Genomic DNA, 23,867 nt, shown 5'->3' with positions numbered 1-23,867 from the left:
GAAGAATCTTTCTTCCATACTTACAGTAACAACTCAATTATTTTCTCTTTTCCAGTCCATCGATGAATTAAGATTAAATGGGTTAGCTGACAAAATCTCCTCCTCCTTTCTATATATGGTTCATAGCAGGGGTCGCCAACCTTTTGGACCTCAGGGACCACAAAACTCATACTTTTAAATCCTGAGGACCACTAATATGATTTTTTTTAAAAAAAGATAATACATTTAACATAAAATTGTTATTTTATGTGTGTGTGTGTGTGTGTGTGTGTGTTTTCTGAGGTTCTGGCGGGTATTTGTATGTGGATCTTTGGTTATTCGGGTTTTCTCCCGCGTAAGATTAGAAGTATCTAAGCAACGTTTTGATGAAGTCTCATTCATCATCTTCAGGCTTGTGTCTTTGGCTCTGTGCTTCTCAGAGTAATGTGAGCTTGCAGCTGCTTCTTCATTTTAACTGCTAGTGGGGGTGTGACTTGATTGGGTAGGGGCTTGGCTGTGTTCTGATTGGGTGGGGGTGTGTTCTCATTGGTTGGGGGTTTGGCTGTGTTCTGATTGATTGGGGGGTTGGCCGTGTTCTGATTGGCTGGAGGTATGTTCTGTTCAGGTGGGGGCTTGGTTGTGCTCAGGTTAGTCTTAGTTGCTGGGGGATTTGAGCTGATGAGCTGTGATCCTGCTGTTTGGCTTTGTGGTCGTGGTCGTGCTGCATCTTCATGGTGGGTGTCAGTTCGCTTCATGTATGGCTCGGAGGGGTTTGGAGTGGGTAGTGATGCAGCTGCAGTGCGACTTCTGGTCCATGGTCGTGTCTCATCTTCTGTGTGGATGTAAGTCTGCTTTCTACATGGAAGTGTGGTGGTAACAACCAAGCCCCCACCTGAACAGAACACACCTCCAGCCAATCAGAACACGGCCAACTCCCCAACCAATCAGAACACAGCCAAACTCCCAACCAATGAGAACACCCCCCCACCCAATCAGAACACAGCCAAGCCCCCACCCAATCAAGTCACACCTCCACTAGCAGTTAAAAGGAAGAAGCAGATGCAAGCTCACATCACTCTGAGAAGCAAAAAGCCGAAGACACAAGCCTGAAGATGATGAATGAGACTTCATTGAAACGTTGCGTAGATACTTCTAATCTTACACGGGAGAAAACCCGAATAACCAAAGATCCATATATATAAATGTATGTATGTATGTATGTGTATGTATGTATGTATGTATGTATATATACTTATTTAATTATAACAAAAAATAAGAAGAAAAGCAGAGCCCCCCGCCCAATCTGGTCTTCTGTCATTTCATATCTCCTCCACGTCAGAGGAAACCTCTCGCTCCTTTGCCAGGTATGGCTGCCTAGAGTTGGGGGAGGGAAGGAGGGCCGGGCTGGAAGCCTCCCCCACCTGGAAGCCTCCCACCCATGGGTGGGATTCTACAGGTTTGCACCTATTCTCTAGAACCGGTTGTTAACATTCTAAGCAGTTCAGAGAACCAGTTGTTAGAAGAAATTACTGGCCTAATCCTGTAAGGAAGGCAGGAAGGAAACATTCTGGTGTTGCTTACAGAAACTGCCTCTCTCTTAACCCTTATTACATTCTTGGCAGGACTAGACTTCCTGTCTCAGGAACTTCTCTGGAGTTTTTTTCCCCTCCTTTGTTGGTACTTTGCTTGTGTGGAGTGACCATTCAAAGTTGCAATGGCACTGAAAAAAGTGACTTATAACTATTTTTCACACTTACGACTGTTGCAGCATCCCCACAGTCATGAGAGACCAGGCAAGGAGATGCGTGCCTCGATGTAGTGATGTTGAGTTGGCCACACCCAGCGAATTACTACCAAACCACGCCCACCAACTAAGCCACGGCCACATAACCGGTTGTTGAAAAAATTGAATCCCACCCCTGCTCCCACCCCCACCCCGGGTCTTTAACACCTGGCTTGCTTCTTCACTACTGCCTCCTCCTCCTCCTTCTCCAGCACCTCCTTCTCTGGGTAGGGCGATTATGAACTAACCGAGTGGCTACACTGATAACCCTAGTTGGTCTCTTTCCCGTGGTAAGACTTGGCATATGGAGAAAGGAGCTGGCAGCTGCTACTTGGCAGTCCTGCGGGTGAGGCGAAGTCATCCCGGTCCCAGGTTAAGACATACCAGTCACAAACCCAGAGTCCAAGCTGAGAGGGGTTGCTTCCCCCTGCCACAAAGAGCAGTGGGTGCAGGCGCACATGGTTTAGCACAGTGGGCAACTTCCACTCTGGGCTGATGAGCCACATGCTGAAGACCAGATGTCTGTTGGGAAGGTGGGGCAATAGGGTTGATACTGGTGGCAGATGGACTCATACGCGTGGGAGATCATGGCATAGGTCTGGCCTGCGAGAGGGTGGGGGTGGGGGGAAAGGAACCTCTGAACTGGTGTTTCCTCCTGACTCTTGCCTCCACGCATCAAGGAGGTTGAGCGGCTACCAGCGATGTCCTCAGGGGTAGATGTTGCAAGGGGGAGGCTCGACCCTCCCCAGGAGCTTCTCTTCCTCCTTGCCAGAAGTGCTCACACGCAAAGCGCTCACTGCCCCTCTGGCCTCTGACAAGCCTCCTCCTTCCCGCTGAGTGTATGAGCGTTTCTGGGGAGGAGGAAGAGAAGCTCCTGAGGGCAGGGACATGGGAGATTATGGCATCGGAGCCCTTCCTGGGTGATTCCTGGCCTGCGAAGGGAGGGCACCATCTCCTGCGCCCCCGGAGCTTATCTTCCCCCTCATCAGAAGCACTCACACGCAAAGCGCTCACCGCCTCTCTGGCCCTGACAAGCCTCCTCCTTCCCGCTGAGTGTGTGAGTGCTTCTGGCAAGGAGGAAGAGGGGGTCGAGCCTCCCCCTTGCAACATCTTCACCTGAAGGCAGCTGCTTCCTGCAGCTCAGGAGGTCCGCGCTCTTCCTGCTGCTGCGCCTCCTCCATGCGCTGAGGCAGTAGGCAGCAGCCACGACATGGGTTTGCTAGGGAGACTGCAGGATTGCCCTACCTCTCCGCCTCAGCATGCTGTGGCCCACCAAAATATTCTCATGGCCCACCAGTGGGTTGGCAACTGCTGGTTCATTATATCTTTGATTATTCTTTTGCAAGTTTTGTTCTTGTTTGTCTTGTTACCACCTTCAACATCAAGGAATGCTTTTTAAAGCCCTTCCTAACTGTAGATTTCTAGAATCCTTCACACTGTATAGGCAAGTAAAGAAACAATTCATTAATTCATTGTCTTCTAATTCTAAACTGCCATAAATGCTTAAGGAGTTTTCTAAAATATACTTGGAGATTTCCATTTAGAAGATTTTTGTCAGGAAAGTTGTTGGAAAGAGGAACTATTATGCCTGTTACTTACACTTGGTAGCTTGAATCAAATTGTCTCACACAATTGTACCTTTGACATCCTTTAAGTAGCGCAGACAATTTCATCTTTTTGGATATATTTTTTCTGATGTAACTGTTACAGAGTTCTTAATCTGTGTTTTAAACTCTTCTCCAATAGCTGAGGAAGCCATCCTTGAATGTGAAATCCATGGAAAACTCTTTATTAATCGTATTTTCCGTATTGGTGCAGATAAGATGTTTGAAATGCTTTTCACTAATTCCCATTTCATGCAGACATATCTCAGGACTAGAAATATAACAGGTAAACTGTTTTAATTTGCACTGTCTACATTGAGTAAAAACAAGTTTTATGAATATTTTAAGATGAATATTGTGTTAAAAGCAACTGATACAAAGGCTGGGTTCAAATATAATACAAACCCATTTTTTCATGGTTGCATTCAGATGATTAGGCCTTGCCTAGTTTCCTGCAACTATATATTACTTCTTTCGCTCTTCCCTTTGCTTGCGAGAAAAAACCATGTGGTTTTTAACTGTAGTATTTTGGCTTTCTTTTTCTGTTCAGAAATATGCATATGTTGACTTTTTTTAAAGCTAGGAAATGATTATCTGAACACAGTCACTGTCAAAATATAAACATGCTCACAAGTTATGGTTTATTAGCAACCAACACATAGGGATTTGAAATCACAATCTGATATTTCTTTGCAAGTTATATTGAATGGACAAAATGCAGCTGGATACAATAGATTATCATACTGCAGATCAGGGGTGTCAAACTGGATTTCTTTGAGGGCTGGATCAGCATTGTAGTTCTCTGTGGGCCAGCAGCAGGTGTGAGGGCGTGGGGCGGTGGGACAGATGCCTCATTCAGTACCCTGCCAGCCAGAATTGGGCCACATGGCCAGTTTTTGGACCATTTTGGGGCTGTTTTGCTGGCCATTTTCAGCCCAGGTTTCGGTCGGCAGAGTGCTGCAGGAGGCCATGGAGGATGAAAACAAGGTGTGTGGGGGGCTGCATGTGGCCTGTTTTAGCCATCAGAGGAACCACAGGCCAGTCCTTTTAATAGTTTCAGGCTGGCCCTGTGGGCCAGATTTAAGCTCTCTGCAGGCTGGATAGGCCTGGGGCTTTGAGTTTGACACTCCTGCTGTAGATAGAAGAATGAACTTATAAAATTGAGTGCTGATCATCTGAGCAGAGAAAGCAGAAAGGCATCCAAACATTAGGTGATTCCAAGTTTAAACAGTTTTCATTCAAAAAATTTATGCACACAACTAATTATTAACACTCACCATTATTTTGTATTAAGTTTTGGTTCAGCTGAGATCACAGAACACCATTATATATATTTGGAACTGTTATTGCACTGATTGATCTTATTTTAATTAATTAAAATGTCTTTATTATAATGTTTCATATGCTTTTCTAATTAAATGGAAGTTTTGTGCTTTTCAAACAACTTTTTCTAATGTAAAAACAAAAAATAGACTGTTGCAGAAAACAGTTGCCTTATTAGTAGGTTTCTTTCAGGGCATTGCAATTAATCCTAGGCTGCTTTTAAAAATACCACCATCATTTTGTTTTGTTTTGTTTATTTTTTTATTTATTGTTTTATTTCATTTGCCTGGATTACATATTTACTTTTCTGTTCCGAGAATTTTTGTTGTATATTTTCCTGCCTCAACACAACACATATAGAATTAACCACTGCTGCAATTTGATGGGTTAAAACAAAAATATGTTTTAATATACATAGAAGAAAAACCCAGAAGAAAATCTGACCCACACTAATTTATGGACCCAATCTCATTCTTTATCATAATGATTCAAGATATTTTCAGAATAATAAACTTGGTGATTAATTATTTAAAACTCGTTATTGTATGCCACATGTTATAAGGGAATTTCATAGTTTAATTCCCTTTGCCTTACATGGATGGAAATGTATGGTTTAAGGGTGCTAAATGATACTGTATAAATGAATAGCAATGATGACTTATATTTTTGGCTTTAGATATTGTATCAACTTCTTGGAACCAAGATAATAGAGGCAATCAACTTAGGACCCTGACTTATACAATTGTACTTAACAATCCACTTATTGGAAAATTCACAACTGCAACAGAAAAACAGGTATAAAACTCAATTGTGTCAGATTGCACTGAACTGGCAGAAACTACAGAATACAAAAATTTGTATGCTATATAGAGTTTTATAGGTGATAGCTAGCACCTTAAGTTGCACTTGGTAGCAAATTAGAACCAGTGCAGTTTATGGAATGTAGGTATTATGTGGACATGATGAGGAAAGCCCATCACTGCTCATGCCATCACATTTCTCATCAGATGAAGCTTTAAGAGAAAGGATTGCAAAGTTGTGCTATTTATCTTTGGTTATCCATTGACAGAATATCAGGAAAAAAATAGAAGTTGGGCATCATTAATCTTATTCTAGACTTGCTTTCCCCAAAACTAATGTTCCCCAGCTGTCCTTGAGCAACAATCCCCCTGATTCCTGATCAGTATTTTGGCTTGGAATTACAGAAAACGAAGTCCAATTTCCACTAAAGGCAGTAGGTTGAGAAAAGCCATGTTAGGATATACACAACTATATAGTGCGATCATTTTAAAGCTATATTTTCTTTTAGGGCTTTGTGGTGCAAAAGTTATTTTTGAACATCAGCCATTTTTAAAATAGAGTCCTTCTCTGCTTCTGTAATAGGTGCTGCATAAACGAAGCCACAAAAGTCGGTCTTACCAAGTGGACGCAGAGGTGGTGACACATGATGTGCCTTACCATGATTACTTTTACACTGTGAACAGTTATAGTATCTCTCATATGTCCAGTCAAAAATGCAGACTCCGGTGAGACAGTTCGTTTAATGAAAGTAGGAAAATTGGAAATCGTAAAAGACAACTTTCCTCAGTTCTGTAAAATTGGTTCTGGTTCTACAGAATTTCTTTATTTCATATGTTAAGGAGAACAAGGAAGCGTTGGAATGCCAGAGTTTAATTTGTACACTTGGATGAAAATGATCTTGGAAAATGATCTCTTGATAGAAAAAAAGTTTGCTATTTTTTTTTAGTTTCACTTTTTTCCCCTATGAAAGTTTTAGTAGAATTTTTTTCAAAAACTAATTTTGGCCATATGATCTATGTGCCCTTCAAATCTGTGGATGTATTGTACATCTGTCATCCAAAGTTACAGTACAACAGACAGTTGTGAAGCAACTAAGTATTTTCTCTATTTCCTCATTCTCTCTCAGTATTTGTGTTAAAGATGTTACCTTAGTGATCATGCTTTGTTTTGTGTATATAGCTTCTTACCTGAAGCTGAAGGCCTGAAAAATTGCTCTCAAAATGGATGAAAATGCTAAACTGATCTATAGTTGTATTCCAATCAGTTGCTAGCCTTATTCTTGTTTGTTACAGGATTTCCTCAGATGTGAAATACAAAAAACAACCTTGGGGGCTTGTCAAGAATATAATTGAAAAGAACACCTGGGGAGGTATCCAGGAAAATTTTAAACAACTTGGTAAGTATTTTGCCATCATTCTTGACAATGGTATCCATGGCTTTTATATTTAATTAGCTTGGCTCTTTAGAAATAGTGAAGTGATCTGCTGTATTTTTAAAGAAACAATACTAAGAACAGTATATTTAGTTTTTCAAATTAATTTAAAGTAATTTATAACTTTTTATGACCCATGTAGTCTGCCTTTCAGTCCTCAGATATGTGTCTACTCTATCACATCTCTTATTTTATTTCCTTACTTACTTTACATTCTGCTTTTATTTTCAGAAAGAATAATCGTTATGACTTATAAGTTAAAATGTTACATGCAGAAAAAAAGAAAGTTATCAATAGAAAAGAGATAAAAATAATTTAATAAACAGAATATATAAAGAAATACTCCCTTCATCACAAGTATAAACAATTTTAGTAGCATCACCTTCTCTTAAAATTCAATAATTTTTCCCTTCTTCCCATATTTCATCTTTCTTAATATAAAATACTTAATATAAAAGCCTTAAAGCTTCATCTTTTAATCATGATCAGCAAAAATTCATAAAAGGTTATCAGAAATAACAACATATTTATTTTAACTTTGATCAAATAAACTACAAATTTACTTTTAACAAACTTTACCTTTAATCCTTTCAAATAACATCCTAGACATTTATTTTTCATTATTTTCTTTGTCCCTTCTCACAAAATTCTTCAGATTCAAGTCTTTTTTTCTAAATCTGATATAGAAAAGCTATTCAAGTTACTCCTTTGGTTTTGTTATTTGTACATTTCTTTTGATTATTAAAACATCAGTCAATTTCATTTGTATATCCAATGTAACATCTTTTTTTCAGATTATTCTTTTAGCCTGTCATCAGTTCAGTGATTTTCAGTAAAATATGTTCCTCTTCCATAACATCTTATAAAACACAGCCTATCTTTAATGACAGACATTCTTAAAATTAACTTCTGGGTGTATTGGTCACAAATGTTCTTCAATACATCAATGTGAAAGAATTTTGCTCCATTCAGTATTAATAACTCAAATTTAATGGTAATTTTTTATTCATTCTGATCCCTCCAGGGTCCATCCTTCAAAGTTCCCAACAATATTTTTTTTCTTTTAAGAATTTAAAACAACAGCATTTTCTCAGGCAAAGGTTTTCTAATTAATTTCAAAATGTTACTTCAAACTCATCTGGACTATTTATCCATTTGTAACTTTCCAAAATTAACATTCTAAAATATTCTTTTTCAGTTTGTTCCAAAAATAGAATTCTTGAAAGTCCTTTAGCTTGTATTAAAAACATATTTCAAGAATTGAAAGAACTTGTATTAAAAACATTTTTCAAGAATTGAAAAAAATTCACTCTGTTTTGTAAAACTTGTCATTCCAAAGATTGCTAATAATTCACACGCAGTTAACCAGCAATTTCGGAAGTATACAAACCCATAAAGACTCTGACCATGTTTCCGATGAGATGGCAATTCCCTCATCTCCTCTGACCTCTATTCTGCTGTAGACTGATCTTGCAGTCTTCTTTTGAGGAATTACTGTTTGGAGTATTTGGCTGATCTCAAATGCTCTCCTTGTCCAGAGAGGAATCATATTTATTCCATCATGGTCTTAATGGAGCCATATTCAGCTCACCATTTCTTTCCTGGAAATTTTGAACCAGTTTATGATAATTCTAGGGTAGAAAAGCAAAAAAATAAAAAAAACACATTACTATTCCAGTTTTGTTTCTATGTATCATAATGAAATTTTCAAGTTTATTCTGTATGAAGCTCAAGATTTAATGTCAAAATCAAGTAATTGGATTATCTTGGCTTCACTTTCTTTTTTTCTAGAATGTAACATTTATATCAAATGCAAATTTCTTGTTTTTTCTTAAGTGGACAATGCAGTTTCTGCATTTAAGTAGGCAGATCTGATTCTTGTCATACTGCTGACGTAAACTATCATTTTGTAAATATAAGTGATTATGTGTTAAGAGAGAGAGACATAAAGAGAAACAGACATGAATAAAATTAATGAACTTCTTTTTAGTAGTGGAGTTTGGGCCAGCAATCTGTAAATGTCATAAAACATGTCCTTTGCACTTGCCTGCCAGATGTTATTAGACCAATTTCCCACAATTTTTAGCTGGCATTAAATTTTTAAAAAAAGAAAGAAATTATAAAGTAAAAACAGAAACTGGGAAGACTGAATCTGTCATTTGTAGAATCAGAATTACTAGTGGAAGAATATGCAATAAATAAACCTATTGAGGATCGTGCAAAACCTGGAGTCCGAAGAAGGAGAAGATGGGTTTTACAGCGGAATGCAGAAGAGATACTTCCTAAACACTCTATACAAGATTCCACAGAAGACAAAAGAATAATACCTCTTGGGAATGTAGGTGGGTTCAAGTAGAAATATTTCTTTTTCCAGCAATTTATGAAACTGAAGGTGTTGTTCATTTTAGTACCAGAGGTCATAGCATTTCTGCAATAGTGTCATACAGGCTTTTCTTGTTTGTCCATATTCAAAAAATCCAGGGTATTTCAACATAAGTATGTGTGGTGCAGCTAATTGTAAATAAAGTTCAAGGACAATGCTGTCCTTATATTCTGATAATTGACATAAAGTACTTGATATATAATTTATGCAGCGATGTTTGTATTTTTCCATCTAGAACCACTATTTTAAATTCAGAAATAATTAGGAGCCTTTTTGTCAAATTGCAAGATATGTCACTTACTTTCTAGAATACTGAAGTTTTTCTTGCTGTGTGAGTCATAGCACATTGAATGAGATTTGCATAGGGCCATGTACTAACTGCTTTAAAAAATTGAATGTGTTGAAATCCTTATGGCATAATTTAATGTACCATCTCCCTTTGCCCCTTCCAACTCTTAATTTTAGATAATTTAAGTGGCAGCATTTAGTGACCTTGGCTGCTCTGCAAAAGTCTAAGCAGGGTTCTGGTCTAGTTTATGGGTGGGAGAACTACCCCAAAATAGGAAGCTGTGGGCTAGAATAATAAATTTAAAAACAAAACCCAACATAGAAAAAGGCAGAGACTAACCAGTTCTGTACTGTTACCAAGAAAATATCATGGGCCTGCCCATTTAGTCACCAGATACAAGTTTAAATCAAGCAAGTTTTTAGTTTATCTTCTGTTCAAAAAGCATCCAGGTCAGGCATAGCCTTGAACTGTTTTCCTGCTTTGGAGGAGACAAATCTTCAGCAAAGGGATTTAATAAAATCAGGTTAACTGAATTTCAAAATTAGAATGATGTAACAGTATTTTCCTTGCTTGACAGGAATGAAGAAGAATGCTACAAATAAAACCATCATCATCATAGTGGCAATGAGTATTTTGTAAGTATTTGCTTGATATTTCTTTTGGTTTAAGACTTCTTATAGCAGCTAAATGAAGGCTGGCTCTGACTGGACACATCTTACAGTTGCTATTCAAACCTATAGTGTGGTGATAAAAGTGGTAATTTCTCTGCTCCTATTGCATCTGCAGAGCATCACCTATTGATCCTGTTGCAGATCACCCAATCTCTCCTTGGCCAGGGTGTGTGTGTCAGATAATCATCTTCAGGGCCATTCAGAAGAATCTGTTAAACACGTCAGATAAAATTGCTTCAATTTATAGTGCAAGTCTATATGAGATACCTAGAGTCATCTTGCCCAGTAACTTGCTAACGGTTTGATCCTGTTGGACCTAAGAAAGTGGACAGAACCCTCTGTGCTTTCAACCACCTGTCAGTTAGCCCCTTATCCCTTCTGTCTGGTAGAAGCCTCCAGGAGGGTGACTGATAGGTGGGTTCATGCAGTAATGAATTCCTCACTGCAAGAGGAGACATTCCTAGGATCTTTTAAGGAGGGCCTGGTTTGTCCTCTTCTTAAAAAAAAAAATCTCTCAACCCCACCTGCCTGGACAACTTTCATCCAGTTTGTCATCTTTCCTTTTTGGGGAAGGTGGTGAAATTGATGGTTGCTTGGTAGCTCCAGGGAGTCCTGGATGAAAAAGATTTCCTAGATAGTTTTCAGTCAGGATTTAGGCCCAGCTGTGAGACACAGGTGGCCTTGGTTGCACTTATGGACAATCTATGGCAGGAATTGGATGGGAGTAGTGCAACCATTCTCACTTTCCTTAGCTTCTTAGCGGCCTTTGATACCATCTACCATGGTTGTATGGTTTATTTAACAAACACATGTGAAGAAAAATTTAATTTTGCCCACTGATATTTAGTCTTTTACATGTGAAGATTGATATGGATCATTTCTCAAGCTAGGAGAGCAGAAAAGATAAGCTTTTTGTGGATATAGTGCACTTTAGAAGTAATATAAACTTTTGGAAAACTAGATTGGTCCAGGAAGATGAAAAAGACATATTTAATTGACTGAATTTTATTTTATTCTGTATGATCTGCAAACAGAAAGTATAAAGGAGAATATTTGTGGCTCAAGGTTGAAATGTGGGCTCCTTGGTGCTCTCTGAGCTTGCTTGTTTTCTTGCAGATGTTTCATTACCAAACTAGGTAACATCATCTGTACTAGTTGGGAGTGTGGTTTTGCTGTCTATTATGTTTTCTTTATCCACTTTCTAGAGCCACAATTTTATTTATAGTTAGGCCCAAATGCCACTAAGCCTGAATGTGAGATGACTAAAATGTGTTGTGAAAAGACAGTTTGTATCGTTTTTACAGTGCTATATATACCTTACACTTCCAAAACCTTTAATTATCTTGCTAAATTTGCATGAAGCTATAAATATTTATATTACTTATTCTTGCCATTAAGAATGCTTTTGCAGGAATTAGTAATGATAGTGAACTATCCATTTGTCTGGATTTTTTTTTCAGTTTAATTCTACTGGTTTTTCTGAATGTGGCACTGTTCCTGAAATTGTCAAAGATTGAGCGTGCAGCTCAGTCATTGTACCATGTTCAACTTCAAGAAGAAGGGTCAACAACGTGAGTATTTTTTGTTACGTTCTGTCGTCTGTCTCTTCCTCCATGCTCCCAGTGGGCTAATATCTAGTTAGTGGAAATGTTAGATTTACATATTGCAGTTCACCTGAAAAATTGAAGCTAGTAAAAAATGTACAACTTAGCAAAAAATAGTTTACAATTATTCAAAAGATCTGTATTGGAATGTTATCAAACTAGTTCCAGGTGGTTTTAGACATAATAGGCTCATTAAGCTCTTCAAACAGAATATACAGTATAATGGATAACTTCTTCCACCGAGATTCAACAGAAATGGCCTCTGGTGGTATTTTATCAGAAATTTGCTGTGCAGTCACCTAAGAAAAGCATTAGGTCTCCTATAATACCATACTACCGTATTTACTTACTGATATTGCTGAGTTTTGTTAATTTTTGGTATTGGTTGATGATTTATCATAAAAATTGAAGACATTGATCCATCCGTGGAAGAAAATGGTTAAGATTTTCTAGTGCATGTCTATGTTGCCACTTTGCTTGATTGGTGGTGGGCCAATTAAAATATTTCACTGAAGGCACCTAATCAGTTTAGATTGTCTGGGGATGTCTAGATTTTTTTTTCCAGCTGCCCACCAGGTTGTAAACTCAGAGCAGAGGTAAATAATTGCCCCAAGCCATCTTTCCTGGATTACAGATACAAAAGGGATTCCTTAATTCTATGTAGGAGTTCCAGAAAATAATGCTGGAAGGAAATGAATTGTGACTGCAATCAATATAGTTATATACTCAACATTATTACTGCTGCCCTACAAAGCAACCTTGACTATGTGTCAGAATAGTCGAACAATTGGCAACTTCAAATCTCAACCAACAAATGCTCTGTGTTACACATTGGCAACAAAAATCAGAACACTAAATACAAACTGGACCGATATGACCTCGTAGATGACCCTCACTCTGTGAAGGACCTAGGAGTACTCATTTCAAAAGGTCTAAGCCCCGGACACACTGTAACAGCATTGCCAAAAAGGCATTAAGAGTTGTTAACCTAATTTTGCAAAGCTTTTTCTCCATAACATTGCACTGCTAACCAGGGCATAAAAAACCTTTGCCAGACCAATTCTCGAATACAGTTTGTCTGCCTGGAATCCACACTATATAACAGACACTAATACAATTGAACAAGTCCAGAGGTATTTCACGAGAAGTGTACTCCACTCCTTAGCTCTCAGTAGAATACCTTATGCCACCAGGCTTGGAATTTTGGACCTAGACAACTTAGAACTATGCCACCTACTGTCTGACTTAAGCTTAGTACACAAAATTGTCTGCTACAACGTCAATGACTACTTCAGCATCAACCACAATAACACATGGGCAAACAATAGATACAAACTCAAAGTAAACTGCTCCAAACTCAATTGCAGAAAATACGACTTGAGCAACAGAGTGGTCAATGCCTGGAACTCACTACCTGACTGTTGTTACATCCTCAAACCCCCAAAACTTTAACCTTAAACTGTTTACCGTGGACCTCACTTCATTCCTAAGAGGTCTGTAAGTGGGTGTGCATAAGCACATCAGCGTGCCCAGGGGTGGGATTCTACCGGTTCTATCCGGTTCTATAGAACCCCTTATTAACTATTTAAGCCATTCGGAGAACCAGTAGTTAGAAGCAATCTCCTTTTGTTTTTTTCCACCCTTGTTACATTCTTGGCAGACAGGCTAGATTTCCTGTCTCCGGAGCTTATGAGGCTTTCTTAAAGGGGAAGGGTTGTTTTAAGATTTTTACATTGCTGTTGGGAGGAAATACTTCCCTGGATAATCAGCACTTTGAAGAAATAATTGAATAACAAAGCAAAGCTTTTAGTGATAGGGAACCAAGATGAGTGACATTCAGCAAGGCTTCTTGGCTAGCTAGAAAGATTGACATTCAAATGTGAGTTTACATACTCTTTCTGAGTTTTGGTCTAAAACTGGTTTTTGTTGAAGGTTAGTTCTGTGCTTGGTGAAGTTTAATTCTGTGTTTATTGATGGGATAATTTTCCCTATTCAGTTTCAACAAGCAACAGCTACTGTTGTGATTTAATTATTTGAATTATGTTTGAATTTTTTCTTGCCTCATGGTTTTTTTTTCTATCTGGGAAGGGGGTGTCCCTTCACTGCTTTAATACTATCTGGCACTGTCCTTTGGGGGTATACTTCCAAGAGGCATGATGCAAACTTGGCATAGATTTTTTTTACTGCCTTTCTGGGGGGCACCTTTCCTTAAATCTGGATGATTTCCTTAGGATATCTTGTGAGGTGAGTAAGACCAGCTGGTATTTTTAAGTGATGCAAATGGATCTAAGGATTGCTTTTCCTGGGTGTGCTTTTTTCTGGAGAACTTAAATGACCTCTCTGCTAAAGGGTTTCACTTTATGAAGAGGAGTTGGCTGCTTGATACTTATCACTGCATTTTAACTATTTTCATTCTTGCCTGATTTGTAACTCTGGTTTGCAGGTATTTTTAATCTAATGATGGGTATTTAGAGCAGCTTTTTGCAAGCAAAGAAGCTGTTTGTATTTTTATACAGGTAATCCTTGACTTACAACAGTTCATTTAGTGACCATTCAAAGTTACAATGGCACTGAAAAAAGTGACTTTTTCACACTTATGACCGTTGCAGCATCCCCACTGTCATCAGAGGCCAGGTCAGGAGAAGCGCCCCTTGACATGAGTGATGTCGAGTTGGCCATGCCCACCCAGTCACATGATCACCAAGCCACACCTACCAACTAATCCACAGAACTGGTTGTTAAAAAAACTGAATCCAACCCCTGAGTGTGCCTACCGTCCCTGTCCTACTGTTCTCATTTATTTGTACTCATCTATTATGTATATACTTATACCCTTTTATACTTATATGTTTATATGTTATGCTCAAACTTATACTTGTTTTCCCATACATGCTTGACAAACTAAACTAAATAAATAAAAATAAATTAATATTTTTTGGCAATAGTACTGGCAAAGTATTCTTACCAATATCCATTGTTACTGCATCTGTAGATTTTATTCTAATGACCCTAATGTTACCTTTACCCTTCATTGGTAGAGAGGAGGAAGAATGGCCACTATGATGTCTGTGTGAGGTTCTTCATGGATAAAAGGACTTGCATTTATTTGGAAATTAATGCCTGACAGCATGTATGTGCCTGGATTTGAAAGGTGATCTAAACCTTTTTGAGGGGGGGTGGTACCATCTACCATGAAGGAGAAAGATGTGTCCTCTCCTAAAGAAACTATCTCTTGATACAGCAGTATTAAACAGTACCCACAATTTCTTTTTTTTAAAAAAAACAAAACTTTATTGATGACAAAACCAAAATATCAAACAAACACAGCACACAGAAGAAGAAAGAAAAGAAATAGAAAAAAAGAGAATGATTAAAAAACTAACAATTCTACTATCGACAGTCTATGGTTCCTTGTTTGTTATCAATATTGGTGATACATTTACAAATACATCTTATTGCAAATATATAATTATGATTTACATTTTACGTTATTTACTAATATATTTTCTATTTTTTTTTTTTTATATATATAAATTTTTATTATTTTTTTAACATAAAAAACACAACAACAAAGCATAAAAGTATCAGCTCCCCCATATTTTTGTACACACCGTAAGTCGGTTGGTCCATCGGTTTTGTGCATTCACCACATAGTCACAATTACAGTTACTTTATATAATACTCTTATCAATACAAATTTATAAATCCTAGTATCTCTATTAAAGAAAAAAAAGAAAAAATTTGACTAAACTTTTATTCGGTCATGCCTTTATGAGATAACTATATTTTAAATATTTTATTCTAAAACAAATCTTATAATCATACCAATTCTATCCCAAATATGAAAAAGAAAGAAACAAAGAAAGCTATTATATAAATATAGTATCAAAAACCAATAAAAGGAAAGGGAAAATAAAGTCATTATTATTCCTTATTATCTAACTTTTATATTTTAATATTTCATCATTCAACCATTGATAGAAAAGATCCCAAACTAAATAAAATTGTTTATCTTCTTGCTCTCTAATTTCAAAAGTCAATCTACTCATCTCAGCACATTCCAAAATTTTCTTTACAACTTCTTCTTGCAATGGAATTTTCTCATTTTTCCAATTTTTGCAAATACAATCCTAGCAGCAGTCAATACATTTACAATCAAATATTTCAACTCTTTACTATAAGTATCTGGTAGTATTCCCAATAGAAAAAACTCCGGTTTCAAGTCTATATGCTTCTTTGTCATTTTTTCCAGCCACATGTGGATTTTAGTCCAATATTTTCTAGCATCCTCACAAGTCCACCACATGTGATAGTATGAACCAGGTTTCTGATGACATTTCCAGCATTTTTCGGATTTGTTCTTAAACATTCTTGCTATCCTTGTCGGGGAAAATGCCACCTGTAAAACATCTTATACAAGTTTTCTTTATAGGCTGTAGACATTGTCATTTTATAATTTTGCGACCATAATTTCTGCCATTTCTCTAAATCAATCCCATATCCAAAATTCCTCCCCACGCAATCATAGTTTCTTTAACTTGTTCTTCCTCAAGCTTAATTTGCAATAAATAACCATACAATTTTTTAATCACCTTTTCATCAGTACCCATCAAAATCTTATCCAAGTCAGTTTGCTTATCATAAAATCCCTCTGCTTTGGAATCCTCATGGTACTTTGAATATATTTGCAAATATGAAAACCAATTCATCCGTATACCTTGTTCTTCCAATTTTTGCATCGATTTAAGTTCACCCTTTTCATCTAATAATTCCCCATAGTTAACTGTTTGTTCCTTTTTATAGATTATAGGATAAGAAAACGCTTCTATCGTCGATAACCAAACTGGAATTTTCAAATAACACTGTTTTTATCTTCTCCCAATTCAACCACAGAGACTCCGTATATAATGCCTTCTAAAATACCCCTGTGTTTTAGTTCCTTGTACCATAAAAAAGCATGCCAGCCCAACAACAAATCATGACCTTCTAATGTCAACAATCTGGTTTTCCTTAATGTTATCCATTCTTTAACCCACGTCAAGTTTGCAGCTTGGTAGTACAACTCCCAATTAGGCAGTCCAAACCCTCCTCTAAATCTAGCATCCTGTAAAAGCTTTAACTTTATTCTTGCTTTCTTACCTTGCCATATATACTTCAAAACAATTTTATTTAAATCCTCAAAATATTCTTTTCCAAGCCTAATTGGTATTGTTTGAAACAAAAATAAGACTCTGGGTAAAATGTTCATCTTAATTGTTGAAATCCTTCCTATTAATGACAATTGTAAGTTCTCCCATTTTTTCAAGTCTTGAGCTATCTGTTGTTTAAGTTTAATATAATTATTCTCCTTCAATGTACTACATCTTGATGTCAAATATATCCCCAGATACTTAACCTTGTTTGTAACTTGAATTTTTAACAGTTCTGCCAACTCTTCCCTTTGTTTCAGCAACATATTCTTTGACAAAATCTTTGTTTTATCTCTATTTATTTTCAAACCAGCCACCTCCCCATAGACCTCTATCTTTTCCAACAGTTTCGAGGCTGTTTCTATAGGGTCTTCCAAGATAAAGACTAGGTCATCTGCAAAGGCTTGTAGTTTAAATTCTTCCTTTTTAATTTTCATTCCTTTTATAGTTTTATCTTCTCTGATATTTCTATTCAACACTTCCAAAGTCAATACAAATATCAAGGGAGAAAGAGGACAACCTTGTCTTGTGCCTTTTCTTATATTAATAGGATCTGTAAATTCTCCCTCCATCATTACCTTAGCTGTTTGTTCATTATAAATTGCTTCTATTGCCTGAATAAATCTTCTAGCAAAGCCCATCTGTTCCATTAAAAGTAACATAAATCTCCAATTCACGTTATCAAATGCCTTTTGAGCATCTAAAAATATCAAAGCCATTTGCTTTTCAGGATGTGCCTCATAGTATTCCAGGGTGTCCAGAATTACTCTCATATTGTCTCTGATTTGTCGCTTTGGCAAAAACCCATTTTGGTCTGAGTGGATAAAGTTATTCAAGTACTTTTTAAGTCTTTCTGCTAATATTGAAGCAAAAATTTTATAATCTGCATTTAGTAAAGAAATCGGTCTATAATTCTTGATTTGCAGTAGGTCCGCCTCCTCTTTTGGAATAAGTGTAATGTAAGCCTCTGACCATGTTTTAGGTATCATCTTTTTTAACATAACTTCATTCATAACTTCTAACAGTGGAATACACAGTGATTCTTGAAAAATTTTATAAAATTCTACAGGAAACCCGTCTGGACCTGGTGCCTTTCCATTATTTTGTTTCTTAAGTGCTTGACTTAACTCCATCATTGTTATATTACTTTCTAGCATTTCTTCAATCTCTTTAGGTATCTTAGGTAGATTTGCATTCTGTAGGTATTGTTTAACTTTCTCCTCGTCAATGTCTTCTTTCTTATACAAATGCTTATAAAAATCATAAATAATCTCTTTTTTTTCTTTGCTGCCATAACAAATTTTACCTTGGTCGTCTATTAACTGCGGTATTTTCCTCGACTCTTTCTCCTTTCTCAATTTGTATGCTAGCCATCTACCTGGCTTATTTGCATCCTCAAAATAATTCTGTTTAGCATTCCTAATTTTCTGTGCCAGTTCTTCTTTCTCTATTAAATCCATTTTATGTTTAGTTATATCCAGTTTCATTTTAACATCTTTTCTGTGTGGCATTTTCTGTAATTCTTTTTCAAGTCCCTTATATTCATCATCCAAGGCTTTAAGAGTTCGCCTTGGGAGGAGCTTGCGCCGTGGCGATACGGTCTGCAATCGAGCTCCTCGATTGCAGCCGATATCTCCGCCACTGGCCGGTCCAACGGACCTACGCTGTCCCGTAGGGACAGCCATCGTGAAGAGCATATCCTGAGGATTCCGGGGATACCGCAAAATCCCTGGAGAGCCCGGGTGAAGCTCTTCTTGCCAGCGGCGGAGAGGCAGCCCCCATGCTGCTGAGGCCGGGGCGACTCCAGACGGAAAGAGTTTGAGAAAGAGTTTGTCGGTTGGGTGAGAACTTCTTTTTTTTATTTAATTTTTTGAATTTGGAAAGTTTACTCTAATTATCTGAAGAAACCTGTGTGATTTTTGTTTTTGTTTTTTGACAAAATTGATTTAGCGGCGTTTTTTAGGGAAACGTCAAAGAGAGAATCCATTTTTTTTCTTTTCTTTGCTTTCGGACTCTATTGTTACTTATTGGATAACTGGACTGTTTTCTTTTTCTATATATTCATATGTTTTATTCTTTTTCTGGACTTTTTATTTTTATTTTTTCTGGGCTAGAGGCTTCTCTTGATTTTGTTTGATTTTTCGGTGTTTGTTTTGTGTATTGCAAGCCGGCTTTCCCTTAAGAGAGGAGGGGGAAAGTGAGAACTATGATACTTTGTAACACTGCCACCTAGAGGCTCGGAAATATTTAAAAAAAAGAAAATAGACTCTTCTTCTCAAGGACATCCCCTGATAAGATAGAGGAAAGTACTTTGTGGAATATTATTACAGGTGTCTTTCTGGATATACATGGCTCAGCTTTGAAGCTTGTGGGAAAGAGAAGGGAGTTATAATTAGAGCCTTGGATAATTAAATAGAGTGCAGTGTTGTTGTTTTTTTTGAGTTCTGCCAACCCCTTCACTAACATCAAGGTCCTGACTTTTAAGCTTGATTTATTTGCAAAGGAAGCCTCTGAATTTCTTTTTCTACTTATATTTTATTTTGATTTAACTGATTTTATTTTTCTTTTGTCTATTTGGATCCTGTTTTCTCTTTTTTTTTTTTTTTTTTAATGTACATTAGCGGACTATTTCTTTTTCCTTTTTTTAATTGAGGTTTTTCTTTTTCTTTTTTTTCTGGCTGGACTAAGGTGTGGAATCTGAAGAAACTTATTTTTCTTGGTTTTTGTTTTGTTTTTGTTTTTCTCTTTTTCTTTTCCCTTCTTCCTTTTTGGCTTTGTCTTGTTTATTATTATTATTGGGTTTTTATTTTTACTGTTACTTTTTTTTTTTTTAATGGTTTTTTTTTCTCATTCTTTTTTATTGAACTAAGGTCAGGAAGAATTTGAAGAATTTTCTTTTTCTTTTTTTCTTTTTCTCTCTCACTTTTGGCTTTTTATTGTTGGCCTTCTTACCTTGGATTAAAATTTCATATTTCTTTCTCTTTTTTTGTGGACTAAAATTTGAAAAAACTTGAAGAGTTGGAACCACTTAAAATGAGTAAGAAATTTATATCTTCGGGTGCCTCTATGTCTGCTTCTGCCTCCCCACCATCTGGACAGCGTTCAATTCAGACATTGTTAAAGCAAGATAAGGAGAAAGAAAAGAACAAGAAAGAGTATCCTTCCAGATGATTATGCAAGGAATTCAAGATCTTAAGGTAAAAATGGATACTATTGAACAAAGAACAGGTAGGATGGAACAGATGATGGAAAAATATGAAGAGAGACTCTAAAATGTTGAAGAGGGAGGCAAACAAAGAGAGGAGAAAATTGGAAATATCGACAATAGATTAATAGCGATTGAACAAGAAAAAGTGAGATGTTGAAGTGGGAGTTGGATAGATCAGAATTTTATCTTAGATTCCAAAATATAGAAGAAGAAAAAGGACAAGATTTGGTTGCGATAATGGTAGGAATCTTGGCGGAGGCACTCGAGATAACAGAAGAGAAGATGATGGATGGAATTGATGAGATATATCGAGTTTTTACAAGATATGCGATGAGAAATAACCTACCCAGAGAAGTTCATATTAGATTTATTAAAAATCTTTGAAGACACAAATATTGCAAGTAGCAAGAGAGAAGCCACTGAAATACAAAAGTAAAGAAATTTTGGTTTTAAAACAAATACCTAGAAGAGTGAGAGAGATGAGAAGAGAATACCGATTCCTGACTAAAAGGTTATTGGAAAAAGAGGTGTCTTACAGGTGGTTGATTCCAGAAGGATTGATGTTTACGTGGCAGGAACAGAGACATAGAATTGATTCAATTGAGAAAGCAGAACTGTTTTGCGCAGAGGTTTTTGGAGGCAGAGAAGGAGGAGCAGGAAAGGAGGTCCCATCAATTGAATCTCAAGAGGAACAAATGGAGGTTGGAAAAGAAGAAGGTGCAGTAGGTGGACAAGTGGATATTAAAGATCAACGTGAGGCAAGACCCACGAGAGTGGTTAAATCTAAATATAAAACATAATTATGGAAGAAAAAAAATTGATTACAATGAATATAAATGGACTGAACTTAGCTGCTAAGAGAAGGAAGATTTTCCATAAATTAATGAAATTAAGGTTCGACATAATTTGTTTACAAGAAGTTCATATTAAAAAGCAACATGAACAATTGTTATTACAACCAAAATTAGGAAATTGTATACCTCTTTGACACAATCCAAGAAAAGAGGGGTGGTTTTATATATTAAAGAGGCCATTCCAGCAAAAATGATTTATACAGATGATGATGGGAGAATATTAATGGTAGAAATAATGGACAATAATAGAAAGATACTTTTGATTGCAATTTATGCACGAATGATAAACAGGAAGAATTCTATAGAAAATTACATACTAAGACTGCCGAACTTGACTATGCTAATGTAATTATGATGGGAGACTTTAATGGAATTGTGGATAATAGACTTGACTATATTGCAACAACAGTAAAGCATAACAGGAAAACTCTTCCTAAATCCTTTTTAAAATGATAGATGAATTAACTTTAAAAGACATATGGAGAGAAAGAAATGATAAATCTAAGCAATTTACGTTCTATTCAAATAGGCATTTATCATGGTCCAGACTGGATATGATTTGGATCTCAACAGATTTAATGTCTAGTATTCAAGAAGTAAATATTGAAACAAGTACTTGGGCTGACCATAACCCATTGACAATTGAATGGAAGGGACAAAGGAAAAGATCGAGATGGACATTAAATAATTCTATTTTAAAGGATAAGGAATTTATACAATGGATGGAGAAAGAATTGGCCTTCTTCTTTAAAGAGAACAGAAAAGAAGACACCTCAATACAGAATGTTTGGGACACAATGAAGGCCTATGTTAGAGGCTTGATAATAGACTATACAAGAAAAAAGAATATATTTTCTATTTTTGTTCTATCCAATCATACCAGCATTCCCAGCTTCTATAATATTCTGATGTTTCTTTTTCCTTAAGTGCTAAGGTTAACTTGTCCATCTCTGCACAGGCTGTTATCTTCTGTATAACCATCTCCTCTGTTGGAATATCTGCTTGTTTCCAACACTGCAAAGGTTATTCTGGCTGCAGTAAGAATATGCAGTATTATATATTTAACATTTTTAGGAATTTGTCTATTAAATATCCCCAATAGGAAGAATTCTGGTTTTAATTCAATTTGCTCCGCCGTTATTTCCTCTAACCATTTGCTGGAAATGTAAAAAGAAACAGGGAACATTTTTTCATATGTGGTAGTCCTGCACTGAAGCCCAAAGATACCAGCATAGAACATTACCCACAATTTCTAACCTTCCATTTTGAGGAAAGAATTTGAAAAAGGTATTGGGACTTTAACTATAGAAAATTCTAAACCCATTATCTAAACCAGGCGTTGCCTTTTGGACCTCAGGGACCACCAAACTCATAATTTTAGATCCCAGGGACCACTAACTGGTTCTGTGTGTGTGGCCAAATTTGTGGGTGTGGCTTGGTCATGTGACTGGCTAGGCATGGCTTTATGTAAATATTATAAATATTTATATAAATATTGAATTTTTTTATAAAAAAGAGCAACTTTTACCCAAAATCAGGCAAAGCAGACAGGCAGATTGAGTTGCTCACAGAATCACAGATTCATTCAGAAATCTTATCTATCTGCCATTGGCTAGCTCAGTCTGGCACATAAAATTTGCTTGCAAGCAAACTCATAAAATTTGCTAGCAAACAAACTCACAAAATTAACTCACAACACACTATGTATGAAAATATTAATTTTTTTTATTAAAAAAGAGCAACTTTTACCCAAAATCAGGCAAAGCAGGCAGATTGAGTTGCTCACAGAATCATTCAGTGATCTATCTAGCTGCCATCGCGTAGCTCAGTCTCTCACATTTGCTTGCCGTGAGTCTGCACTGAATTTGCTTGCAAGCATACCTTCAGTCCTAAGGGAGGTTCGGCTGTACTTAAAAGCAGAGCCGAAGATCTAAAGACTAGCTGGAAAGCAAGAAATCCAACCATTTTCTGCTTCCTAGCTCAGCGGTCGCCAACCGGTAGGCTGCGGCCCACTGGTGGGCCTGAGAAAATTTTAGTGAGCCGCAGAGAAATCTCACCCCCAGAGCACCCAACAAAGCAATTAATCCAGGCTGCACAGAAACACAAGGCTGCGCTGCCCGCATGGCATGCGGGAACCCTCCCCACCCACTCACTCTTACCCAGCAACCTTGTGTGCTGAATTTCTACTTTTCCTTTTTCCGACCATCATGTTGCTGTGCCGGGAGATTTAGATTAGCTAGGAAGCAGAAAATTGAGATAGTGAAGAAATATTTTATGAATACATAAATAAATTCTGATTCAGCCACACTCAAAGACCCAACTCTGGGGAAGCAATACTAAGGAGAATTTCCTTTCATTTAAGCTTTGCTTTTATTAAAAAAGAAAACTTGCATACTTTGAGTGCTTGAACATTATTATTTTTTTCAAATGAGAACATTCTTAGTAATGGGAAAGGCCAAGAAGTCATGACAGAGGGTCTGAAAAAATATCATAACTGTCCTGCTGTAGCATAGGAAAAAGTAAATTAGAAATCCCTAGTACAATTGTTGTCACTAACATGAATTCACTAGATAATGCATGGAAGATTTGAATGCATACTATTTACTTTTGCCAATACTGGCAATTTACTTGGGCAGTCACTTGGTTGTTTGTCATTTTGAATGATCCTATAATCTATTATTTTCACAACAATATGGGAAATCATGGTGCACCCAAATGGTACTCGTAATAGAACAATGTCTTAGGTT

The 23,867-nt window shown here is 36.8% G+C and overlaps 1 protein-coding gene across 5 annotated transcripts in view; it reads left to right on the top strand.

Annotated features, from left to right (window-relative positions):
- The window catches only part of GRAMD1C (GRAM domain containing 1C), a 66,447-nt gene that overhangs the window by 38,700 nt on the left and 3,880 nt on the right, over window positions 1-23,867 (top strand). For 4 of the 5 annotated variants that reach the window (XR_015744298.1, XM_026708768.2, XM_087937287.1 and 1 more), the window contains 7 exons: window positions 3,509-3,652; window positions 5,366-5,484; window positions 6,073-6,215; window positions 6,783-6,886; window positions 9,088-9,264; window positions 10,172-10,229; window positions 11,726-11,836. Coding sequence is in view for 3 of the 5 variants with exons in the window: in XM_026708768.2 (XP_026564553.1) it covers window positions 3,509-3,652; window positions 5,366-5,484; window positions 6,073-6,215; window positions 6,783-6,886; window positions 9,088-9,264; window positions 10,172-10,229; window positions 11,726-11,836 (856 nt within the window). In the remaining 2 variants the exon portion in view is untranslated. Of the gene's footprint in view, window positions 1-3,508; window positions 3,653-5,365; window positions 5,485-6,072; window positions 6,216-6,782; window positions 6,887-9,087; window positions 9,265-10,171; window positions 10,230-11,725; window positions 11,837-14,907; window positions 15,021-23,867 lie in introns of all 5 variants that reach the window. The other variant, XR_015744299.1, reaches the window with a different exon arrangement.

This window comes from Pseudonaja textilis, chromosome 7, assembly GCF_049901715.1.
Source record: "Pseudonaja textilis isolate UNSWEBS1 chromosome 7, rPseTex1.2, whole genome shotgun sequence".
In the NCBI taxonomy this organism is placed as follows: Eukaryota; Metazoa; Chordata; class Lepidosauria; order Squamata; family Elapidae; genus Pseudonaja; species Pseudonaja textilis.
Note: the sequence above shows the minus strand (reverse complement) of the source record. Positions and strands in the feature narration are given on the sequence as shown.